Source organism: Oncorhynchus mykiss, chromosome 11 (genome assembly GCF_057628025.1).
Source record: "Oncorhynchus mykiss isolate SJ-2025 chromosome 11, ASM5762802v1, whole genome shotgun sequence".
NCBI lineage: Eukaryota > Metazoa > Chordata > Actinopteri > Salmoniformes > Salmonidae > Oncorhynchus > Oncorhynchus mykiss.
The window spans coordinates 3,362,704-3,387,500 of NC_143032.1; the positions used below are offsets into that span (position 1 = coordinate 3,362,704).

At 44.8% G+C, this 24,797-nt stretch overlaps 1 protein-coding gene across 2 annotated transcripts in view; it reads right to left on the minus strand.

The window, feature by feature from the left end:
• The window catches only part of LOC110535171 (divergent protein kinase domain 2A), an 80,719-nt gene that overhangs the window by 12,237 nt on the left and 43,685 nt on the right, over positions 1 to 24,797 (minus strand). For both annotated transcript variants that reach the window (XM_036934662.2, XM_036934663.2), the window contains exon 3: positions 13,293 to 13,596. In XM_036934662.2, coding sequence (XP_036790557.1) covers positions 13,293 to 13,596 — 304 coding nt within the window. The remainder of the gene's footprint in view (positions 1 to 13,292; positions 13,597 to 24,797) is intronic.

A 24,797-nucleotide genomic window follows, 5' to 3' on the forward strand; every position in this document is an offset into this window, starting at 1 on the left:
AAAAGCTGCCCAATGTAAACGGCCAGCTCCTCAGTCTCAGTTGCTAATATATGCATGTTATTATTAGTATTGGATAGAAAACACTAAAGTTTCCAAAACTGTCAATATATTGTCTGTGAGTATAACAAAACTGATATTGCAGGCGAAACCCAGAGGAAAATCAAAACAGGAAGTGGCTTCTATTTTGAAAACTCCATGTTCCATAGCCTCAGTTTGCTCCATTTAAAGGGATATCAACCACATTCCTTTCCCTATCGCTTCCTCAAGGTGTCAACAGTCTTCAGACATAGTTTCAGGCTTTTATTTTGAAAAATGAGCCAGAACGATAACATCGCGTCAAGTGGTCACATGAGTTTTGCTCGCGCAACAGAGTTTGGATAGGTATTGCTTTTCCCTCTCCTACTGTGAGAAACTATTTGGAATTTGTCTGCGTTGTCGTGACCGCTCTTTCCTGTGGATTTCTGAACATACCTCCGTTTGTTTGTCGCGTTATTTTGGATATAAAAATAATCTTTATGGAACATTTGTTGTGTAACTGGGAGTCTCGTGAAAACATCCGAAGATCAAAGGTAAACTATTAATTTGATTGCTTTTCTGATTTTTGTGACCAAGCTAACTGATGCTAAGTGTACTTAATGTTTTGTCTAGTGATCGATAAACAAACACAAACACTTGGATTGCTCTCACTGTAAAGCATCATTTAAAAATCTGAGACGACAGGGTGATTAACAAAAGGCTAAGCTGTGTTTTCCTATATTGCACTTGTGATTTCATGAATATAAATATTTTTTGTAATATTCATTGAATGCTATTCAGCGGTTGTTGATGCCAATTATCTCGTTATGGCTGCAAGCCCGTTAACAAGTTAAAGGGAAAAAAATCAAGCACCCCAGAAAAGTGCTAAAAATAGTTACATACATGTGTGGCTTAAGAAACAAGGTTCATGAAATTAATAATTTGCTAGTAACAGATGACATTCATATTCTGACAATCTCTGAAATAATTTTTTTTAGATAATAGCTTTTATGATACAGCAGTAGCAAAAAATACAGAAATGCCAAAGGTGGAGGTGTTTGCTGTTTACATTCAGAACCACATTCCTGTAAAGATTAGAGAGGATCTCATGTTAAATACTGTTGAAGTAATATGGCTACAGGTTCATCTGCCTCACCTAAAGCCCATTCTGGTGGGAAGCTGCTATAGACAGTCAGTATCTGGATAATGTTAAATACTGTTGTAGTAATATGGCTACAGGTTCATCTGCCTCACCTAAAGCCCATTCTGGTGGGAAGCTGCTATAGACAGTCAGTATCTGGATAATGTTAAATACTGTTGTAGTAATATGGCTACAGGTTCATCTGCCTCACCTAAAGCCCATTCTGGTGGGAAGCTGCTATAGACAGTCAGTATCTGGATAATGTTAAATACTGTTGAAGAAATATGGCTACAGGTTCATCTGCCTCACCTAAAGCCCATTCTGGTGGGAAGCTGCTATAGACAGTCAGTATCTGGATAATGTTAAATACTGTTGTAGTAATATGGCTACAGGTTCATCTGCCTCACCTAAAGCCCATTCTGGTGGGAAGCTGCTATAGACAGTCAGTATCTGGATAATGTTAAATACTGTTGAAGTAATATGGCTACAGGTTCATCTGCCTCACCTAAAGCCCATTCTGGTGGGAAGCTGCTATAGACAGTCAGTATCTGGATAATGTTAAATACTGTTGAAGTAATATGGCTACAGGTTCATCTGCCTCACCTAAAGCCCATTCTGGTGGGAAGCTGCTATAGACCACCAAGTGCTAACAGTCAGTATCTGAATAACGTGTGAAATGCTTGATAATGTATGTGATATCAACAGAGTATCGTCGGAATGTATTCAGACTCCTTGACTTTTTCCACATTGTCACAGCCTTATTCTAAAATGGATTTAAATTGCCCCCACCCCCCATTAAACTACACACAATACCCCATAATGACAAAGCAATGTATAAAAAAAATAGACTGAAATATCACATAAGTGATATGGCCGTCTAGCAATAATCAACAACCAACAGCTTGAATAATTTTTTAAAATAATAATGTGCATATATTGTACAATCCAGGTGTGCAAAGCTCTTAGTCTTCCCTAGCAAGTTGTAATCATTACCAAAGGTGACTGACTGTAACATGTATTGACTCAGGGGTGTGAATACTTATGTAAATTAGATATCTGTTTTTACTGTCATTATGAGGAATGAGGTGTCTAGATGGATGAGGAAAAACAACAACATTTAATCTATTTCTGAATTCAGGCACCGTGTGGGTCTATACACCAAGGTGAAGCACAGGAAAATTCATGTACTTCGTTGCTTCTTTCTCTGAAACTCCAGAGTAGGCCGTCATTGTAAATAAGAGTTTGTTCTTAAGTGAATTAAAGGTTAAATAAAAAAAATACAAAAAATGTAAATGTGTTCCAATCACCTTCCTTCCCAACCAGGAAACACACCAGATTATTTCCAATTCAAATGAAAAGGAAGAGATTTGTTAGTTCCTCCTACCCTGATATCAGGCACCTCCATGTAAAGATGAGCAGGATTCTCCTCACACCACTCGCTCTCCGTTCCAAATCACCCCGAGACGCCATCGGTTCAAATACACAGAATACCAGTACCACACCACAAAGCAGTTACATTTTACCAGACCTGCTTCGAAAAACGTTGTGTTGTGTGCATTTGTTTTACAAAAGCCAGCGGGGCAAATCTCTCCTATTGGTATGCTATACCTAAAAGGACAATAGCTTACCATGTACACTATAATCAGCATTATTACTATTAGCTACACTGACTCTACTACACATAGATGGTGTGATTTTGGCAGGAAACCAGATACCTGCTGAAACGGTTTGCATGATGGAATTGAAAGTCAAATCAGCCTCTATTTAAATAGACAACATTTTACCTCAGGTTTAGGTGTCTTTCAGTCTCAGATCTGTACCTACCTACCTACCCACCTACCCTACCTACCCACCTACCTAACACTACCGACCCACCCAACTACCCTACCCAACTACCCTACCTACCTACCTACCCAACTACCCTACCTACCTACCAAACTACCCTACCTACCTACCCAACTACCCTACCTACCTATCCAACTACCCTACCTAACTACCCAACTACCCTACCTACCTACCCACCTACCCTACCTACCTACCTACCTAACACTACCCACCCACCCAACTACCCTACCCAACTACCCTACCTACCTACCTACCCAACTACCCTACCTACCTACCAAACTACCCTACCTACCTACCCAACTACCCTACCTACCTACCCAACTACCCTACCTACCTACCCACCTACACTACCTACCCACCTACCTAACACTACCCACCCACCCACCCAACTACCCTACCCAACTACCCTACCCAACTACCCTACCTACCTACCTACCCAACTACCCTACCTACCTACCCACCTACCCAACTACCCTACCCAACTACCCTACCTACCTATCCAACTACCCTACCTAACTACCCAACCTACCTACCTACCTACCCACCCACCCACCCAACTACCCTACCCAACTACCCTACCTACCTACCTACCCAACTACCCTACCTACCTACCAAACTACCCTACCTACCTACCCAACTACCCTACCTACCTACCCAACTACCCTACCTACCTACCCACCTACACTACCTACCCACCTACCTAACACTACCCACCCACCCACCCAACTACCCTACCCAACTACCCTACCTACCTACCTACCCAACTACCCTACCTACCTACCCACCTACCCAACTACCCTACCCACCTACCCAACTACCCTACCCAACTACCCTACCTACCTATCCAACTACCCTACCTACCTACCTACCTACCTACCTACCTACCTACCTACCTACCTACCTACCTACCTACCTACCTACCTACCTTAACTACCCTACCTACCTACCTTAACTACCCTCCCTACATCTACATAACCTCAGCAAAAAAAAGAAGAAACGTCCTCTCACTGTCAACTGCGTTTATTTTCAAACTTAACATGTGTAAATATTTGTATGAACATAACAAGATTCAACATCTGAGACATAAACTGAACAAGTTCCACAGACATGTGACTAACAGAAATGGAATAATGTGTCCCTGAACAACAGCCAATCAGTTGTGTTGTGACATGGTAGTGGTGGAATACAGAAGATGGCACTATTTTGGTAAAATACCAAGTCCATATTATGGCAAGAACAGCTCAAATAAGCAAAGAGAAACGACAGTCCATCATTACTTTAAGACATGAAGTCAATCCGGAACATTTCAAGAAGTTTTAAAGTTTCTTCAAGTGCCGTCACGAAAACCATCAAGAGCTATAATGAAGCTGGCTCTCATGGGCCGCCACAGGAAATGAAGACTCAGAATGACCTCTGCTGCAGAGGATAAGTTCATTAGATTTAACTGCACCTCAGATTGCAGCCCAAATAAATGCTTCACAGAGTTCAAGTAACATACACATCTCAACATCAACAATTCAGAGGAGACTGCGTGAATCAGGCTTTCATGGTTGAATTTCTGCAAAGAAACCACTACTAAACACCAATAATAAGAAGATACTTGTTTGGGCCAAGAAACACGAGCAATGGACATTAGACCAGTGGAAATCTGTCCTTTGGTCTGATGAGTCCAAATTGGAGATTTTTGGTTCCAACCGCCTTGGTAGACGCAGAGTAGGTGAACGGATGATCTTCGCCTTTGTGGTCCCAGCCGTGAAGCATGGAGGAGGTGGTGTGATGGTGCTTTGCTGGTGACAAGGTCTGTGATTTATTTATAATTCAGGGCAGACTTAACCATCAGGGCTACGACAGCATTCTGCAGTGATACACCATTCCATCAGGTTTGCGCTTAGTGGGACTATCGTTTGTTTTTCAACAGGACAATGACTCAACACACCTCCAGGCTGTGTAAAGGGCTATTTGACCAAGAAGGAGAGTGATTGAGTGCTGCATCAGTGCTGCATCAGATGACCTGGCCTCCAATCACCCGACCTCAACCCAATTGAGATGGTTTGGGATGAGTTGGACCGCAGAGTGAAGGAAAAACAGCCAACAAGTGCTCAGCATATGTGGGAACTCCTTCAAGAATATTGGAAAAGCATTCCAGGTGAAGCTGGTTAAGAGAATGCAAAGGCATGTGCAAAACTTACATAAAGGCAAAATACCATGGTACCATGGCATTTGGCATCATGCGGCAGGGACTAATGATTATCGAGTTAACGATGAATGGAGCAAAGTACAGAGAGATCCTTGATGAAAACCTGCTCCAGAGAGCTCAGGACCTCGGACTGGTGCGGAGGTTCACCTTCCAACAGGACAACAACCCTAAGCGCACAGCCAAGACAATGCAGTAGTGGCTTCGGGACAAGTCTCTGAATGTCCTTGAGTGGCCCAGCCAGAGCCCAGGCTCTGCAGAGAAGAATGGGAGAAACTCATACCGAAGAAGACTGTAATCGCTGCCAAAGGTGTTTTAATAAAGTACTGACTAAATGTAATATATATTTGTTGTAATATGTAAATGTAATATATATTTGTTCCCCTTTTTTTTAAATTTATGTTCAATTAGCAAAAATGTAAAAAAAAAATATAAAACTGTTGTTGCTTTGTCATTATGGGGTGTCGATTGATGAGGGAAAAAATAACAATTGAATAATTTTTAGAATAAGGCTGTAATGTAACAAAATATGGACAAAGTCAAGGGGTCTGAATACTTTCAGTATGCACTGTATAAGCTACATTGTGTACACACACACACACACACACACACACACACACACACACACACACACACACACACACACACACACACACACACACACACACACACGGTGAGTGTCCATCTGCTCTTTTGTGGTGACAGACCTTGTACTTTGGCCAGCATTTTATCTCAGTGTGTGTTTGTCACGATCCATCCCCATCTCTCTCTCCCACGCAGACACACACACACACAATCTGTCACAGGGCACAGCGGTGGCACCAGTCCCACACAGACAGTGGTTTTATAATTGTAATACGATTTCTACAGGTGGACACATCTAAAAAGGCCTTTCCCACCCTCTGCTGTAGAGCTGGGGAGGTGTGTGTGTGTGTGTGTGTGTAGATGGGGTGTTAGAGGGGAAACTAGTGGCATGGCTCCCACATGGACAAGATATGAAAGTTTGTTCCATTTTGGTTTACCTATTGCTGCTATCACTTTTGAAGGACAGACTGGGGCAAAATTAGCACGTCACCTTAATCTAGTTAAGATCTGTGCATCGCTTCCATAGTAATGTACACGACGGACATAAAGCCCAACCGCTAAACTGTAGCATCTTTCCATAGGTACCAACACGGATGGATACCATATACCATTATATCTTTAGCAGCATCTGTCACGACTGACTGGAATACGTGAGATAACGCCGCAGCGTTAGTTCCCCGTGTTTTTGGGGGTTGAGGAGAGGTGGAGGAACATCACCCTGACCCTCTCCCAGCCCAAACCTAGATCAGACACACTACTGAGTACGAGAGGAGAGGTTGAGGAACATCACCCTGACCCTCTCCCAGCCCAAACCTAGATCAGACACACTACTGAGTACGAGAGGAGAGGTTGAGAAACATCACCCTGACCCTCTCCCAGCCCAAACCTAGATCAGACACACTACTGAGTACGAGAGGAGAGGTTGAGGAACATCACCCTGATCCTCTCCCAGCCCAAACCTAGATCAGACACACTACTGAGTACGAGAGGAGAGGTTGAGGAACATCACCCTGATCCTCTCCCAGCCCAAACCTAGATCAGACACACTACTGAGTACGAGAGGTTGAGGATAGGTTGAGAAACATCACCCTGATCCTCTCCCAGCCCAAACCTAGATCACACATACTACTGAGTACGAGAGGAGAGGTTGAGGAACATCACCCTGATCCTCTCCCAGCCCAAACCTAGATCAGACACACTACTGAGTAGGAGAGGAGAGGTTGAGGAGAGGTTGAGGAACATCACCCTGACCCTCTCCCAGCCCAAACCTAGATCAGAAACACTACTGAGTATGAGAGGATAGGTTGAGAAACATCACCCTGATCCTCTCCCAGCCCAAACCTAGATCAGACACACTACTGAGTACGAGAGGAGAGGTTGAGGAACATCACCCTGATCCTCTCCCAGCCCAAACCTAGATCAGACACACTACTGAGTACGAGAGGAGAGGTTGAGGAACATCACCCTGACCCTCTCCCAGCCCAAACCTAGATCAGACACACTACTGAGTACGAGAGGTTGAGGATAGGTTGAGAAACATCACCCTGACACTCTCCCAGCCCAAACCTAGATCAGAGACCCTACTGAGTACGAGAGGAGAGGGTGAGGATAGGTTGAGAAACATCACCCTGATCCTCTCCCAGCCCAAACCTAGATCAGACACACTACTGAGTACGAGAGGTTGAGGATAGGTTGAGAAACATCACCCTGACACTCTCCCAGCCCAAACCTAGATCAGAGACCCTACTGAGTACGAGAGGAGAGGGTGAGGATAGGTTGAGAAACATCACCCTGATCCTCTCCCAGCCCAAACCTAGATCAGACACACTACTGAGTACGAGAGGAGAGGTTGAGGAACATCACCCTGATCCTCTCCCAGCCCAAACCTAGATCAGACACACTACTGAGTACGAGAGGTTGAGGAGAGGTTGAGAAACATCACCCTGACCCTCTCCCAGCCCAAACCTAGATCAGACACACTACTGAGTACGAGAGGAGAGGTTGAGGAACATCACCCTGACCCTCTCCCAGCCCAAACCTAGATCAGACACACTACTGAGTACGAGAGGTTGAGGATAGGTTGAGAAACATCACCCTGATCTTCTCCCAGCCCAAACCTAGATCAGACACACTACTGAGTACGAGAGGAGAGGTTGAGGAACATCACCCTGATCCTCTCCCAGCCCAAACCTAGATCAGACACACTACTGAGTACGAGAGGAGAGGTTGAGAAACATCACCCTGATCCTCTCCCAGCCCAAACCTAGATCAGAGACCCTACTGAGTACGAGAGGAGAGGTTGAGGAACATCACCCTGACCCTCTCCCAGCCCAAACCTAGATCAGACACACTACTGAGTACGAGAGGAGAGGTTGAGAAACATCACCCTGATCCTCTCCCAGCCCAAACCTAGATCAGAGACCCTACTGAGTACGAGAGGAGAGGTTGAGGAACATCACCCTGATCCTCTCCCAGCCCAAACCTAGATCAGACACACTACTGAGTACGAGAGGTTGAGGAGAGGTTGAGAAACATCACCCTGATCTTCTCCCAGCCCAAACCTAGATCAGACACACTACTGAGTACGAGAGGAGAGGTTGAGGGACATCACCCTGATCCTCTCCCAGCCCAAACCTAGATCAGAGACACTACTGAGTACGAGAGGTTGAGGATAGGTTGAGAAACATCACCCTGATCCTCTCCCAGCCCAAACCTAGATCAGACACACTACTGAGTACGAGAGGTTGAGGATAGGTTGAGAAACATCACCCTGATCTTCTCCCAGCCCAAACCTAGATCAGACACACTACTGAGTACGAGAGGAGAGGTTGAGGAACATCACCCTGACCCTCTCCCAGCCCAAACCTAGATCAGACACACTACTGAGTACGAGAGGTTGAGGATAGGTTGAGAAACATCACCCTGATCTTCTCCCAGCCCAAACCTAGATCAGACACACTACTGAGTACGAGAGGTTGAGGATAGGTTGAGAAACATCACCCTGATCTTCTCCCAGCCCAAACCTAGATCAGACACACTACTGAGTACGAGAGGTTGAGGATAGGTTGAGAAACATCACCCTGATCCTCTCCCAGCCCAAACCTAGATCAGACACACTACTGAGTACGAGAGGTTGAGGATAGGTTGAGAAACATCACCCTGATCTTCTCCCAGCCCAAACCTAGATCAGACACACTACTGAGTACGAGAGGAGAGGTTGAGGAACATCACCCTGACCCTCTCCCAGCCCAAACCTAGATCAGACACACTACTGAGTAGGAGAGGAGAGGTTGAGGAACATCACCCTGATCCTCTCCCAGCCCAAACCTAGATCAGACACACTACTGAGTAGGAGAGGAGAGGTTGAGGATAGGTTGAGAAACATCACCCTGATCCTCTCCCAGCCCAAACCTAGATCAGACACACTACTGAGTACGAGAGGTTGAGGATAGGTTGAGAAACATCACCCTGATCCTCTCCCAGCCCAAACCTAGATCAGACACACTACTGAGTATGAGAGGAGAGGTTGAGGAACATCACCCTGACCCTCTCCCAGCCCAAACCTAGATCAGACACACTACTGAGTACGAGAGGTTGAGGATAGGTTGAGAAACATCACCCTGATCTTCTCCCAGCCCAAACCTAGATCAGACACACTACTGAGTATGAGAGGAGAGGTTGAGGAACATCACCCTGACCCTCTCCCAGCCCAAACCGAAATCAGACACACTACTGAGTACGAGAGGTTGAGGATAGGTTGAGAAACATCACCCTGACCCTCTCCCAGCCCAAACCTAGATCAGAGACACTACTGAGTATGAGAGGAGAGGTTGAGGAACATCACCCTGACCCTCTCCCAGCCCAAACCTAGATCAGACACACTACTGAGTACGAGAGGTTGAGGATAGGTTGAGATACATCACCCTGATCCTCTCCCAGCCCAAACACACTACTGAGTAGGAGAGGAGAGGTTGAGGATAGGTTGAGAAACATCACATTGACCCTCTCCCAGCCCAAACCTAGATCAAAGACACTACTGAGTACGAGAGGAGAGGTTGAGGAACATCACCCTGATCCTCTCCCAGCCCAAACCTAGATCAGACACACTACTGAGTAGGAGAGGAGAGGTTGAGGAACATCACCCTGACCCTCTCCCAGCCCAAACCTAGATCAGACACACTACTGAGTAGGAGAGGAGAGGTTGAGGATAGGTTGAGAAACATCACATTGACCCTCTCCCAGCCCAAACCTAGATCAAAGACACTACTGAGTATGAGAGGAGAGGTTGAGGAACATCACCCTGATCCTCTCCCAGCCCAAATCTAGATCACACATACTACTGAGTACGAGAGGTTGAGGTTAGGTTGAGAAACATCACCCTGATCCTCTCCCAGCCCAAACCTAGATCAGACACACTACTGAGTACGAGAGGAGAGGTTGAGGAACATCACGTTGATTCTCTCCAAGCCCAAACCTAGATCAGACACACAACTGAGTACGAGAGGTTGAGAAACACATGCTGACATCAGATAGGTTTAATCCACGTGTCAAATATGTTGTGTGGTGTGGTAGTATAGTGTAGTGTGGTAGTGTGGAAGTATAGTGTGGCAGTATAGTGTAGTGTGGTAGTGTGGTAGTATAGTGTAGTGTGTTAGTGTGGGAGTATAGTGTAGTGTGGGAGTATAGTGTGGTAATATAGTGTGGTAGTATAGTGTAGTAGTATAGTGTGGGAGTATAGTGTAGTGTGGTAGTGTGGGAGTATAGTGTGGTAATATAGTGTGGTAGTATAGTGTGGCAGTATAGTGCGGTAGTATAGTGTGGGAGTATAGTGTGGTAATATAGTGTGGTAGTATAGTGTGGCAGTATAGTGTGGCAGTATAGTGCGGTAGTATAGTGCGGTAATATAGTGTGGTAATATAGTGTGGCAGTATAGTGTGGCAGTATAGTGTGGCAGTATAGTGTGGCAGTATAGTGTGGTAATATAGTGCGGTAGTATAGTGCGGTAATATGGTGTGGTGGTATATTGTGGTAGTGTGGGAGTATAGTGTGGTAGTGTGGTAGTATAATGTGGTAGTATATTGTGGAAGTATAGTGTGGTAGTATAGTGTGGCAGTATAGTGTGTGAGTATAGTGTGGTAATATAGTGTGGTAATATAGTGTGGTAGTGTGGTGGTATAGTGTGGTACTATAGTGTGGTAGTGTGGTAGTATAGTGTGGTAGTATAGTGTGGCAGTATAGTGTGGCAGTGTGGGAGTATAGTGTGGTAGTATAGTGTGCTAGTATAGTGTGGTACTGTGGTAGTATAGTGTGGCAGTGTGGGAGTATAGTGTGGTAGTGTGGGAGTATAGTGTGCTAGTATAGTATGGTACTATAGTGTGGCAGTGTGGGAGTATAGTGTGGTAGTGTGGGAGTATAGTGTGGTAGTATAGTGGGATAGTGTGGTAGTATAGTGTGGTTGTGTGGGAGTATGGTATAGCAGTGTGGGAGTATAGTGTGGTAGTGTGGTGGTATAGTGTGGTAGTAGAACAACAGAACAAGGACAGCAGGTGGGGGTAACAGAACAAGGACAGCCGGTGGGGGTAACAGAACAAGGACAGCAGGTGGTGGTATCAGAACAAGGACAGCAGGTGGTGGTAACAGAACAAGGACAGCAGTTGGGGGTAACAGAACAAGGACAGCAGGTGGGGGTAACAGAACAAGGACAGCAGGTGGGGGTAACAGAACAAGGACAGCAGGTGGGAGTAACAGAACAAGGACAGCAGGTGGGGGTAACAGAACAAGGACAGCCGGTGGGGGTAACAGAACAAGGACAGAGGACAGCAGGTGGCGGTATCAGAACAAGGACAGAGGACAGCAGGTGGTGGTAACAGAACAAGGACAGCAGGTGGGGGTAACAGAACAAGGACAGAGGACAGCAGGTGGGGGTAACAGAACAAGGACAGCAGGTGGGGGTAACAGAACAAGGACAGCAGGTGGGGGTATCAGAACAAGGACAGCAGGTGGGGGTAACATAACAAGGACAAGGACAGCAGGTGGGGGTAACAGAACAAGGACAGCAGGTGGGGGTAACAGAACAAGGATAGCAGGTGGGGGTAACATAACAAGGACAGAGGACAGCAGGTGGGGGTAACAGAACAAGGATAGCAGGTGGGGGTAACAGAACAAGGACAGCAGGTGGGGGTAACAGAACAAGGACAGCAGGTGGGGGTAACAGAACAAGGATAGCAGGTGGGGGTAACATAACAAGGACAGAGGACAGCAGGTGGGGGTATCAGAACAAGGACAGCAGGTGGGGGTAACAGAACAAGGATAGCAGGTGGGGGTAACATAACAAGGACAGAGGACAGCAGGTGGGGGTAACAGAACAAGGACAGCAGGTGGGGGTAACATAACAAGGACAGAGGACAGCAGGTGGGGGTAACAGAACAAGGACAGCAGGTGGGGGTAACATAACAAGGACAGAGGACAGCAGGTGGGGGTAACAGAACAAGGACAGCAGGTGGGGGTAACAGAACAAGGACAGCAGGTGGGGGTAACAGAACAAGGACAGCAGGTGGGGGTAACAGAACAAGGATAGCAGGTGGGGGTAACATAACAAGGACAGAGGACAGCAGGTGGGGGTAACAGAACAAGGACAGCAGGTGGGGGTAACAGAACAAGGATAGCTAGGAAAGACACACACCGGCATTAGAACAACGAACATGCAAAGGACACAGACACTGGGTGTCATAGCAACAGAGAAAACAGCAGACAGACAGAGACACCTCATATATTCAGCCTGATCACTAGAAATAGACGTAGATTTTGGACGTTTGAAAAGATCCTGACAACGTGGATATATGTCTTCCTCAGCCCTGCACTGGGCGCAAAATCATGATGCTCGGCAACCCGGTAGCCGTGCGGAATGAACGCGTCAAAAATAGACGTTTGTCCATAATACGTTGAATTTCGAATGGAAACTGAAATCTTGTTGCAAATTTGAAATTGAATTTCCTTTTGGGTACTTCAGATCACCACAGGACACCGTAATCACCTCTGACCTTCCGTGTGGCCTTATCACATGTAAAATATATAAAATAAGATTATTTTAAAATAAGAACACAATGACAATGCTGTAACACATTATCCTAAACATAAACCATCAACTTAGTCAATCTCATTGGTGTTTAAAATGAGGGTGTCAGCATGAAATATCATTTTTATGTCTTTGTTTTAAATGTTTTGGTGCTAAACTGGTGGTAGTTATGAAAAATGCCAATAATTGGAAGAGTTGCGGGGCTAATTTAAAATAACTACATTGTTGATTACATGCTTTTTTTTCATGAATTAGGCTATTTTATCATGAACAATATGGTCTATCCACTAGAAATTCGTGGACAATATGGACACAGACGTAAAAAAAGTATACATTTGTCAAGTATGAAATCAGTCACCAAAACTGCCAAAGATTAAATTACTGGTAGCTTTGCAACCTTAAACCCCCCCCCCGGCGGTGTGCCAATAACAACTCACTTTGTTTGATAAGTCTCTTGTCGGCCACCAGGACGTTCTCACCGTCCACCACGATGACCTTTCCGTCCCGCGGCCCCACGGCGAAGTTATCGAAGCTCACGTCCAGCAGGTAGAGGGCGAACTCAAAGTCGTTGTTGGTGAGCTGCTCAGCGATGTCCATCAGCTGTCGGGCCAGGTCGACCCTCTTGTCCCACGGAGCATTGTAGAAAGACCACAGCTCCTCGCCGACGTAGTTCACCGCCACCACGCGACCACACGCTCCCAGGTACTTGGCGAACGGCCAGCCCTCGTCTGACGGGAAACTCTGCAGGGGAGGAAGGAGGGATGTTGGTTATTAGGAGAAAGCGGTATGGAGGAAAGAAGGGTTGGAACCCTGGTCTAACAGAAAGCTCTGAAGGAAGAAGTCCTGTTTTCATTTAAAACAGGAAAAACATCACCATATGAAGAGATATTGGGGGACATAGGAGGGATGAAGATCATTTGAGAAGAGAGGAGGAAGGAAGAGGAGATTAATACACAGCGATAATGTAGAAGGCTGTGCCTGATATATACACAGAAAAACACAAAGTATGACATGTGGGTGTAGCATGGCTTGTGTGGAGCCCTCAGCTACAGTAAAACAGGCCATTATAATTACAAATACAGTAACACCAATGGCTGTCAATGTTAATGGCTGTCACTCATTGAATCAGATGGCTCATTCATTACAAAACCCACTGATCTTCCCACTGATTACTACATTAATGTTTTTTTTCTTTCATTGGCAATATTAGGAAATTTAGGCGTGACATTGCCAGCATACAAACGCTGGACACTACACATCCAAGTATATCTGAACAAATTATGAAAGGCAATAATTGGAATTTTGAATTCCGTAACGTGAGTGTGGAAGAGGTGAAATAATTATTGTTGTCTATCAACAATGACAAGCCACCCGGGGTCTGACAACTTGGATGGAAAATTACTGAGGATAATAGAGGACGATATTGCATCTCCTATTTGCCATATCTTCAATCCAAACCTACTAGAAAGTGTGCCCCCTCAGGCCTGGAGGGAGGCTAAAGTCATTCCCCTACCTAATAGAATAGTAAAGCCCCCTTTACTGGCTCAAATAGCCGACCAATCAGCCTGTTATCAACCCTTAGTAAACTTCTGGAACAAATGGTGTTTGACCAGATACAGAGCTATTTTACAGTAAACAAATTGACAACAGACTTTCAGCACAGTTATAGGGAAGGACATTCAACAAGCATAGCACTTACACTAATGACTCATGATTGGCTGAAAGAAATTAACAAAACAGCCCCCACAATATTTTTAAATCAGACTTCAGTGCGGCTTTTGACATTATCGATCATAGTCTGTTGCTGGAAAAACTTGTGTGTTATGGCTTTACACCCCCTGCTATAATGTGGATGAAGAGTTACCTGTCTAACAGAACACAGAGGGTGTTCTTTAATGGAAGCCTCTACAACATAATCCAGGTAGAATCAGGAATTCCCCAGGGCAGCTGTTTAGGCCCCTAACTTTTCAATCTTGACTAATGACATGCTCTTTGAGTAAAGCCAGAGTGTCTATGTATGCGGATGACAACACTTTACACATCAGCTACTACAGTGACTGAAATGACTGCAACACTTAACAAAAAAGCTGCAGTTAGTTTCAGAGTGGGTGGCAAGGAAGACGTTAGTCCTAAATATTTCCAACACTAAAAGCATTGCATTTGGGACAGATCATTCCCTAAACCTCAACTAAAACGTTGAATAAATAATGTGGAAATTGAGCGAGTTGAGATGACTAAACTGCTTGGAGTAACCCTGGATTGTAAACTGTCATGGTCAAAACATATTGATACAACAGTAGCTAAGATGGGGAGAAGTCTGTCCATAATAAAGCACTGCTCTGCCTTCTTAACAGCACTATCAACAAGGCAGGTCCTAAAGGCCCTAGTTTCTACCTTCTTAACAGCACTATCAACAAGGCAGGTCCTACAGGCCCTAGTTTCTACCTTCTTAACAGCACTATCAACAAGGCAGGTCCTACAGGCGCTAGTTTCTACCTTCTTAACTTCTTCGATATAGGGGGCGCTCTTTAAATTTTTGGATGAAAAACGTTCCCGTTTTAAACAAGATATTTTGTCACGAAAAGATGCTCGACTATGCATATAATTGACAGCTTTGGAAAGAAAACACTGACGTTTCCAAAACTGCAAAGATAAGTGCCCCAGATTTTGAAGGCGCTGTGTTCCAATGTCTCCTTATATGGCTGTGAATGGAACAGGAATGAGCTTACACTTTCTGTCGTTTCCCCAAGGTGTCTGCAGCATTGTGACGCATTTGTAGGCATATCATTGGAAGATTGACCATTTTACACTACATCTACCAGGTGCTCGCTTGGTGTCCTCCGTCGCAATTATTGCGTAATCTCCAGCTGTGTGTATTTTTCCGTTCGCTTCCAAGGAGAAACCCAACTGCCACGAATGATTTATCATCGAATAGATATGTGAAAAACACCTTGAGCTTTGATCATAAATAACGGTTTGCTATGTTTCTGTCGATATTATGGAGTTAATTTGGAAAAAAGTTTGGCGTTGTAATGACTGAATTTTCTGGGGTTTTTCTTAGCCAAACGTGATGAACAAAACGGAGCGATTTCTCCTACACAAATAATATTTTTGGAAAAAATGAACATTTGCTATCTAACTGAGAGTCTCCTCATTGAAAACATCCAAAGTTCTTCAAAGGTAAATTATTTTATTTGAATGCTTTTCTTGTTTTTGTGAAAATGTTGCCTGCTGAATGCTAGGCTTAATGCTATGCTAGCTATCAATACTCTTACACAAATGCTTGTGTAGCTATGGTTGAGAAGCATATTTTGAAAATCTGAGATGACAGTGTTGTTAACAAAAGGCTAAGCTTGTGAGTGAATATATTTATTTCATTTCATTTGCGATTTTCATGAATAGTTAACGTTGCGTTATGGTAATGAGCTTGAGGCTATGATTACGCTCCCGGATACGGGATTGCTCGACGCTAGAGGTTAACAACACTATCAACAAGGCAGGTCCTACAGTCTCTAGGTTTGTTGCACCTGGACCACTGTTCACTGTTAGCTCAGAACAGAGCAGCACGGCTGGCCCTTAAATGTTCACAGAGAACCAACTAAATAACACAGAGAACTAATATTAATAATATGCATGTGAATCTCTCATGGTGGAGGAGAGATTGACTTCATCACTACTTGTCTTTGTAAGAAGTGTTGACATGTTGAATGCACCGAGATTTAAACTGTTTAAACTACTGGCACACAGCTCAGACACCCATGCATACCCCACAAGACATGTCACCAGAGATCTGTTTAAACTACTGGCACACAGCTCAGACACCCATGCATACCCCACAAGACATGTCACCAGAGATCTGTTTAAACTACTAGCACACAGCTCAGACACCCATGCATACCCCACAAGACATGTCACCAGAGATCTGTTTAAACTACTGGCACACAGCTCAGACACCCATGCATACCCCACAAGACATGTCACCAGAGATCTGTTTAAACTACTGGCACACAGCTCAGACACCCATGCATACCCCACAAGACATGTCACCAGAGATCTGTTTAAACTACTGGCACACAGCTCAGACACCCATGCATACCCCACAAGACATGTCACCAGAGATCTGTTTAAACTACTAGCACACAGCTCAGACACCCATGCATACCCCACAAGACATGTCACCAGAGATCTGTTTAAACTACTAACACACAGCTCAGACACCCATGCATACCCCACAAGACATGCCACCAGAGAACTGTTTAAACTACTAACACACAGCTCAGACACCCATGCATCTCATGTTTTTCCATGGTTTCTCATGGTTTCTCATCTCATCTCCAGTTTCTTGTTTTTCTTTGTGCCTTTTGTAAATGAGCAATGAGGTGTCACCATTAGATTGAGGTTATTTTTCTCGTCATGTTTTTCATTTTCAAGACATGCCACCAGAGGTATCTTCATAGTCCCCAAGTCCAGAACAGATTAGTCCCCAAGTCCAGAACAGATTATGGGAGGCGCACAGTACTACATAGAGCCATGACTACATGGAACTCTATTCCACAGTACCACATAGAGACATGATTACATGGAACTCTATTCCACAGTACTACATAGAGCCATGACTACATGGAACTCTATTCCACAGTACTACATAGAGACATGATTACATGGAACTCTATTCCACAGTACTACATAGAGCCATGACTACATAGAACTCTATTCCACAGTACTACATAGAGACATGATTACATGGAACTCTATTCCACAGTACTACATAGAGACATGATTACATGGAACTCTATTCCACAGTACTACATAGAGCCATGACTACATGGAACTCTATTCCACAGTACTACATAGAGCCATGACTACATGGAACTCTATTCCACAGTACTACATAGAGCCATGACTACATGGAACTCTATTCCACAGTACTACATAGAGCCATGACTACATGGAACTCTATTCCACAGTACTACATAGAGCCATGACTACATGGAACTCTATTCCACAGTACTACATAGAGACATGATTACATGGAACTCTATTCCACAGTACTACATAGAGCCATGACTACATGGAACTCTATTCCACAGTACTACATAGAGCCATGACTACATGGAACTCTATTCCACAGTACTACATAGAGACATGATTACATGGAACTCTATTCCACAGTACTACATAGAGCCATGACTACATGGAACTCTATTCCACAGTACTACATAGAGCCATGACTACATGGAACTCTATTCCACAGTACTACATAGAGACATGATTACATGGAACTCTATTCCACAGTACTACATAGAGCCATGACTACATGGAACTCTATTCCACAGTACTACATAGAGCCATGACTACATGGAACTCTATTCCACAGTACTACATAGAGCCATGACTACATGGAACTCTATTCCACAGTACTACACAGAGCCATGACTACATGGAACTCTATTCTACAGTACTACACAGAGCCATGACTACATGGAACTCTATTCCACAGTACTACATAGAGACATGACTACATGGAACTCTATTCCACAGTACTACATAGAGCCATGACTACATGGAACTCTATTCCACATCAGGTAACTGATGCAGCAGTAGAATCAGATTTAAAAAAAGAGATAAAAATACACCTGATGGAACAGAGGGGACAGTGAAGCAACACAAACATAGGCACAGACACATGCATACACACACAATAACATACGCACTATACATACACACGTACACACAGATTTTGTGTTGTAGATATGTGGCAGTGGAGTATGGGTCTGAGGGCACACACTTACTGATTCTGTCGTGTATTGTAACGTTTTAAAACTGTATAACTACCCTAAACTTTGCCGGACCCCATGAAGAGTAGCTGCTGCCTTGGCAGGAACTAATGGGGATCCATAATAAACCCCCAGGAAGAGTAGCTGCTGCCTTGGCAGGAACTAATGGGGATCCATAATAAACCCCCAGGAAGAGTAGCTGCTGCCTTGGCAGGAACTAATGGGGATCCATAATAAACCCCCAGGAAGAGTAGCTGCTGCCTTGACAGGAACTAATGGGGATCCATTATAAATCCCCAGGAAGAGTAGCTGCTGCCTTGGCAGGAACTAATGAGGATCCATAATAAACCCCAGGAAGAGTAGCTGCTGCCTTGGCAGGAACTAATGGGGATCCATTATAAATCCCCAGGAAGAGTAGCTGCTGCCTTGGCAGGAACTAATGAGGATCCATAATAAACCCCAGGAAGAGTAGCTGCTGCCTTGGCAGGAACTAATGGGGATCCATAATAAACCCCAGGAAGAGTAGCTGCTGCCTTGGCAGGAACTAATGGGGATCCATAATAAACCCCAGGAAGAGTAGCTGCTACTTTGGCAGGAACTAATGGGGATCCATAATAAACCCCAGGAAGAGGAGCTGCTGCCTTGGTAGGAACTAATGGGGATCCATAATAAACCCCAGGAAAAGTAGCTGCTGCCTTGGCAGGAACTAATGGGGATCCATAATAAACCCCAGGAAGAGTAGCTGCTGCCTTGTCAGGAACTAATGGGGATCCATAATAAACCCCAGGAAGAGTAGCTGCTACTTTGGCAGGAACTAATGGGGATCCATAATAAACCCCAGGAAGAGGAGCTGCTGCCTTGGCAGGAACTAATGGGGATCCATAATAAACCCCAGGAAGAGTAGCTGCTGCCTTGGCAGGAACTAATGGGGATCCATAATAAACCCCAGGAAGAGGAGCTGCTGCCTTGGCAGGAACTAATGGGGATCTATAATAAATACAAATTCAATTGGAGAGTGTAAATTACAGAGTGAGGCTGTGTTGGTATCACAGGCTTTAATAAAAACACAGATACAGCAGGCAGTTGATGGTTTGAGTTGTTACTGAGCTGGTAAACGCTGGTTAAACAATTAGTTGTTCTGTGATACTAGTTAAAATAGCCAGTTAGCCTAGCATCAGTGCCAGGGCTGGTAAATAGCCAGTTAGCCTAGCATCAGTACCAGGGCTGGTAAATTCAACATTTTGTGTTGTCATTATGAGCTGCATTGTGAGGGAAATGTATCTTCGAATTTGATTTTGGCCTCCGTCCTTGTTATGTGTGTATTTGGAAGGAAGCAGCTTCAATATTGCAGTAAGGCACGCACACGCACACACACACACACACACACACACACACACACACACACACACACACACACACACACACACACACACACACACACACACACACACACACACACACACACACACACACACACACACACCTGAAATGAGGAGTGAGTGCTACAGCTGTAGATGGCTGGAATAAATTAGGGGAAAATGAAAAACCATGAAAAACCATGGCTGCCAGTCCGCCAGCCATGCTGCCAGTTCGTTAGCCATGCTGCCAGTCCGTTAGCCATGGTGCCAGTCCGTTAGCCATGGTGCCAGTCCGTTAGCCATGCTGCCAGTCCGTTAGCCATGCTGCCAGTCCGTTAGCCATGCTGCCAGTCCACTAGCCATGCTGCCAGTCCACTAGCCATGCTGCCAGTCCACTAGCCATGCTGCCAGTCCACTAGCCATGCTCTGTCTGCTTTATTCAATCAGTGTGCGTGTGTCTGTCTGTGTGTGAATGGGTGCGTGTATAAGAGTCAGTCCAAGCAGAGGTACACGCTAAACGATTGATTAGTCAGCTAACTAGGCTTGTGAATGGAATAGATTAAGTTATATCAAGTGTGTAATATGATAACCTAGCCTAGCATGTGCAATGTAATATAAACTAGTTTAGCCAGTACAATGTAATATAAACTAATTTAGCCTGTACAATGTAAAAAACTAATTTAGCCTGTACAATCTAATATAAACTAGTTTAGCATGTACAATCTAATATAAACTAGTTTAGCATGTACAATCTAATATAAACTAGTTTAGCCTGTACAATATAATATAAACTAATTTAGCCTGTACAATGTAATATAAACTAGTTTAGCATGTACAATGTTATATGGTAACCTAGCCTAGCCTGTAGTGTTAAATGGTAACCTAGCCTAGCCTGTAGTGTTATATGGTAACCTAGCCTAGCCTGTAGTGTTATATGGTAACCTAGCCTAGCCTGTAGTGTTATATGGTAACATATCTTCATCAACATTACTGTTGTTGACAAGGAGTCAGATTAATTATTAGCTCACTAACTCTGAATATAAGCCTGTTCTGCAGACAGGCAGGCAAACAGACGAGACAGACGAGACAGGCGAGACAGGCGAGACAGACGAGGGATGCCCCAGGGATGCTCTCTGATGGTGTCAGCAGTGGTTATAAAGACTAAGGGCTTCATGCTGCCTCAATGGCCCTCGTCTTTGGCCCTTAATACTCATTCACCTCATCACTCACAAGGTCGTAGCATTTAGCTGTTGGAAGCACAACAATCAGCTGGTATTGAGCGCTGCAGGACTGTCAAGAGATTCCTCAAGAAGCAACCATGTGCCGTAGATATTATCTAGTTTTTAATAAAAGGAAAGTGGACAAACCAACAACAAAAACACTCTCAGTTGTTGTGATAAATGCCCTGTGTGTCCAACCAATCATTTTCCCCAGAGTGCTCCATAAGCGGTAACTGTGCTGAAGTCATTAGCCTCCACAATGAGGAAAGAGACAGACAGAGCGAGACAGAGCAGTGAGAAGAGCAGAGTAGAGAGCGGTGAGAAGAGCAGAGTAGGAGAGAGCAGAGAGGAGAGCAGTGAGAAGAGCAGAGCAGAGAGGAGAGCAGAGAGGAGAGGAGAGCAGAGAAGAGAGGAGAGCAGAGAGGAGAGCAGAGAGGAGAGGAGAGCAGAGAGGAGAGCAGAGAGGAGAGCGAGGGTGGTGGGGGGAATAAACAGGAAGGCATTGGGAGGAGCATAATATGAAATCCACTAAACTTTAACTAACTCAGAATAGACTGAAGAGAGAGTCCTGGTTGGGAGCCCGGGACACACACAGCTCAATTTAGTTCTGATGCTTCTCTCCTCTTCACTGCCTTTTGAAATGTGTTAGGGAGGGAGGGATGGAAGAGAAGGGTCGAAGAGAAGGGTGTAAAGCATGCATAGGGACTGATTCTCTCTCTCCCATATCTCCTAGAAGTTGTGGTTTATGGGTTTCAGATTCAGAAATGACATGTAACACAGCGGGCTTGAGGGCCGTGTTGGCTTACAGAATTCCCTGCTCCAGTCGATCGATAGAGAGCCTTCCTCTCCGCTATAGAGCTGTGTGGTTTACAGCACAGTTTCACAGAGACCTCTGGAGCCAAGAGTTTTACTTCCACTACTTTACAGAGCTAGCAAATAAGAGATAAAACGCAGGCGTTCTGAACATTACCTTGGAAATAAAGGACGACTACCTCTGGAGACAGGCAAGTTTATTCCATTGCGTTTAAACTGTTAATCCTGCTTATTATACCACAGTCGCTAAACAATACTAAGCACACATATACCGGCAGAAAATAAAACCTTTCATTTATACTTTTATTTATTTCAGCAAATTCATATTTTCTCATCTTTTGGTTGCTTGAGACGCGACCCAGTCGTTCGTTAGAATAGTTTGATATCTAGAGACGCGACCCAGTCGTTCATTAGATTAGTTTGATATCTAGAGACGCGACCCAGTCGTTCGTTAGAATAGTTTGATATCTAGAGACGCGACCCAGTCGTTCGTTAGATTAGTTTGATATCTAGAGACGCGACACAGTCATTCATTAGATTAGTTTGATATCTAGAGACGCGACCCAGTCGTTCATTAGATTAGTTTGATATTTATTCTTATCCCTTGCTAGCTAGCCAGCTAACTAATGGCCAACCCGGCCACACCCTCTGCAGCCAAAATAACAGCAAAGTAGCTGTTTTCTACAGACATTCATTCGGATACATCCTTAACAATGAGCGGATGATGCCTGATAGCTAGAAAAGTTTTCATTGTCGTCAGGACACTGGTCCACCTGTTCATTATGAGGAGATCACATTGCATATCAAACACTAGGCCAGAAGCTAGCTAAATAGTTTGAGGATATTGCATTGCATGGGTCAACGACGTATGAGGTTTTCAAAAGGGAAAACTATTTAATTTGAAACACTATGTTCCCTATGCACTTTCAGTTTGTCACAAATTTATTTTTATAAAAAAATATATATTTTTTTAAGTGATTGCTTAATTCACCTCCTAAAAAAAAATGGTCATTTGGAGGGACAAGAATAACACTGATTGACAATACATTTCACATGCTGTTGTGCAAATGTAATAGACAACAGGTGGAAATTATAGGCAATTAGCAAGACACCCCCAATAAAGGAGTGGTTCTGCAGGTGATAACCACAGACCACTTATCGGTTCCTATTCTTCCTGGCTGATGTTTTGGTCACTTTTGAATGCTGGCGGTGCTTTTACTCTAGTGGTAGCATGAGACGGAGTCTACAACCCACACAAGTGGCTCAGGTAGTGCAGCTCATCCAGGATGGAACATCAATGCGAGCTGTGGCAAGAAGGTTTGCTGTGTCTGTCAGCGTAGTGTCCAGAGCATGGAGGCGCTACCAGGAGACAGGCCAGTACATCAGGAGACGTGGAGGAGGCCGTAGGAGGGCAACAACCCAGCAGCAGAACTGCTACCTCCATCTTTGTGCAAGGAGGAGCACTGCCAGAGCCCTGCCAAATGACCTCCAGCAGGCCACAAATGTGCATGTGTCTGCTCAAATGGTCAGAAACAGACTCCATGAGGGTGGTATGAGGGCCCGACATCCACAGGTGGGGGTTGTGCTTACAGCCCAACACCGTGCAGGACGTTTGGCATTTGCCAGAGAACACCAAGAATGACAAATTCGCCACTGGCGCCCTGTGCACTTCATAGATGAAAGCAGGTTCACACTGAGCATGTGACAGATGTGACAGTCTGGAGACGCCGTGGAGAACATTCTGCTGCCTGCAACATCCTCCAGCATGACCGGTTTGGCGGTGGGTCAGTCATGGTGTGGGGTGGCATTTATTTGGGGTGCCGCACAGCCCTCCATGTGCTCGCCAGAGGTAGCCTGACTGCCATTAAGTACCGAGATGAGATCCTCAGACCCCTTGTGATACCATATGCTGGTGCGGTTGGCCCTGGGTTCCTCCTAATGCAAGACAATGCTAGACCTCATGTGGCTGGAGTGTTTCAGCAGTTCCTGCAAGAGGAAGGCATTGATGCTATGGACTGGCCCGCCCGTTCCCCAGACCTGAATCCAATTGAGCACATCTGGGACATCATGTCTCGCTCCATCCACCAATGCCACGTTGCACCACAGACTGTCCAGGAGTTGGCGGATGCTTTAGTCCAGGTCTGGGAGGAGATCCCTCAGGAGACCATCCACCACCTCATCAGGAGCATGCCCAGGCGTTGTAGGGAGGTCATACAGGCACGTGGAGGCCACACACATTACTGAGCCTCATTTTGACATGTTTTAAGGACATTACATCAAAGTTGGATAAGCCTGTAGTGTGGTTTTCCACTTTATTTTTGAGTGTGACTCCAAATCCAGACCTCCATGGGTTGATACAAAAATGATCAATGGAAATCAAATGTATGATTTTGTTGTCAGCACATTCAACTATGTAAAGAAAAACGTATTTAATAAGAATATTTCATTCATTCAGATCTAGGATGTGTTATTTTAGTGTTCCCTTTATTTTTTTGAGCAGTGTGTATATATACTCGGACAGCCGAGATGCTCTTGAGCTGAAGAGCTCGAGATCACTGATCATTGACTTCACATGTCCTTCACAGTAGAAGGTCATGTCTGGCACAGAGATGATCAGACAAAAAAACATTCCTCACTCCATGCTGCACACGGGTGATGTGCACTTCCTCCCCCAATAACCTTCAGCATCTGGCCAACAAAAGGGCCAGTTTCTCGTAGCTGACCATGACAAATCTGCCTAGGCTTTCAGCAAGCGTTGACTTGGCCACAGCTAC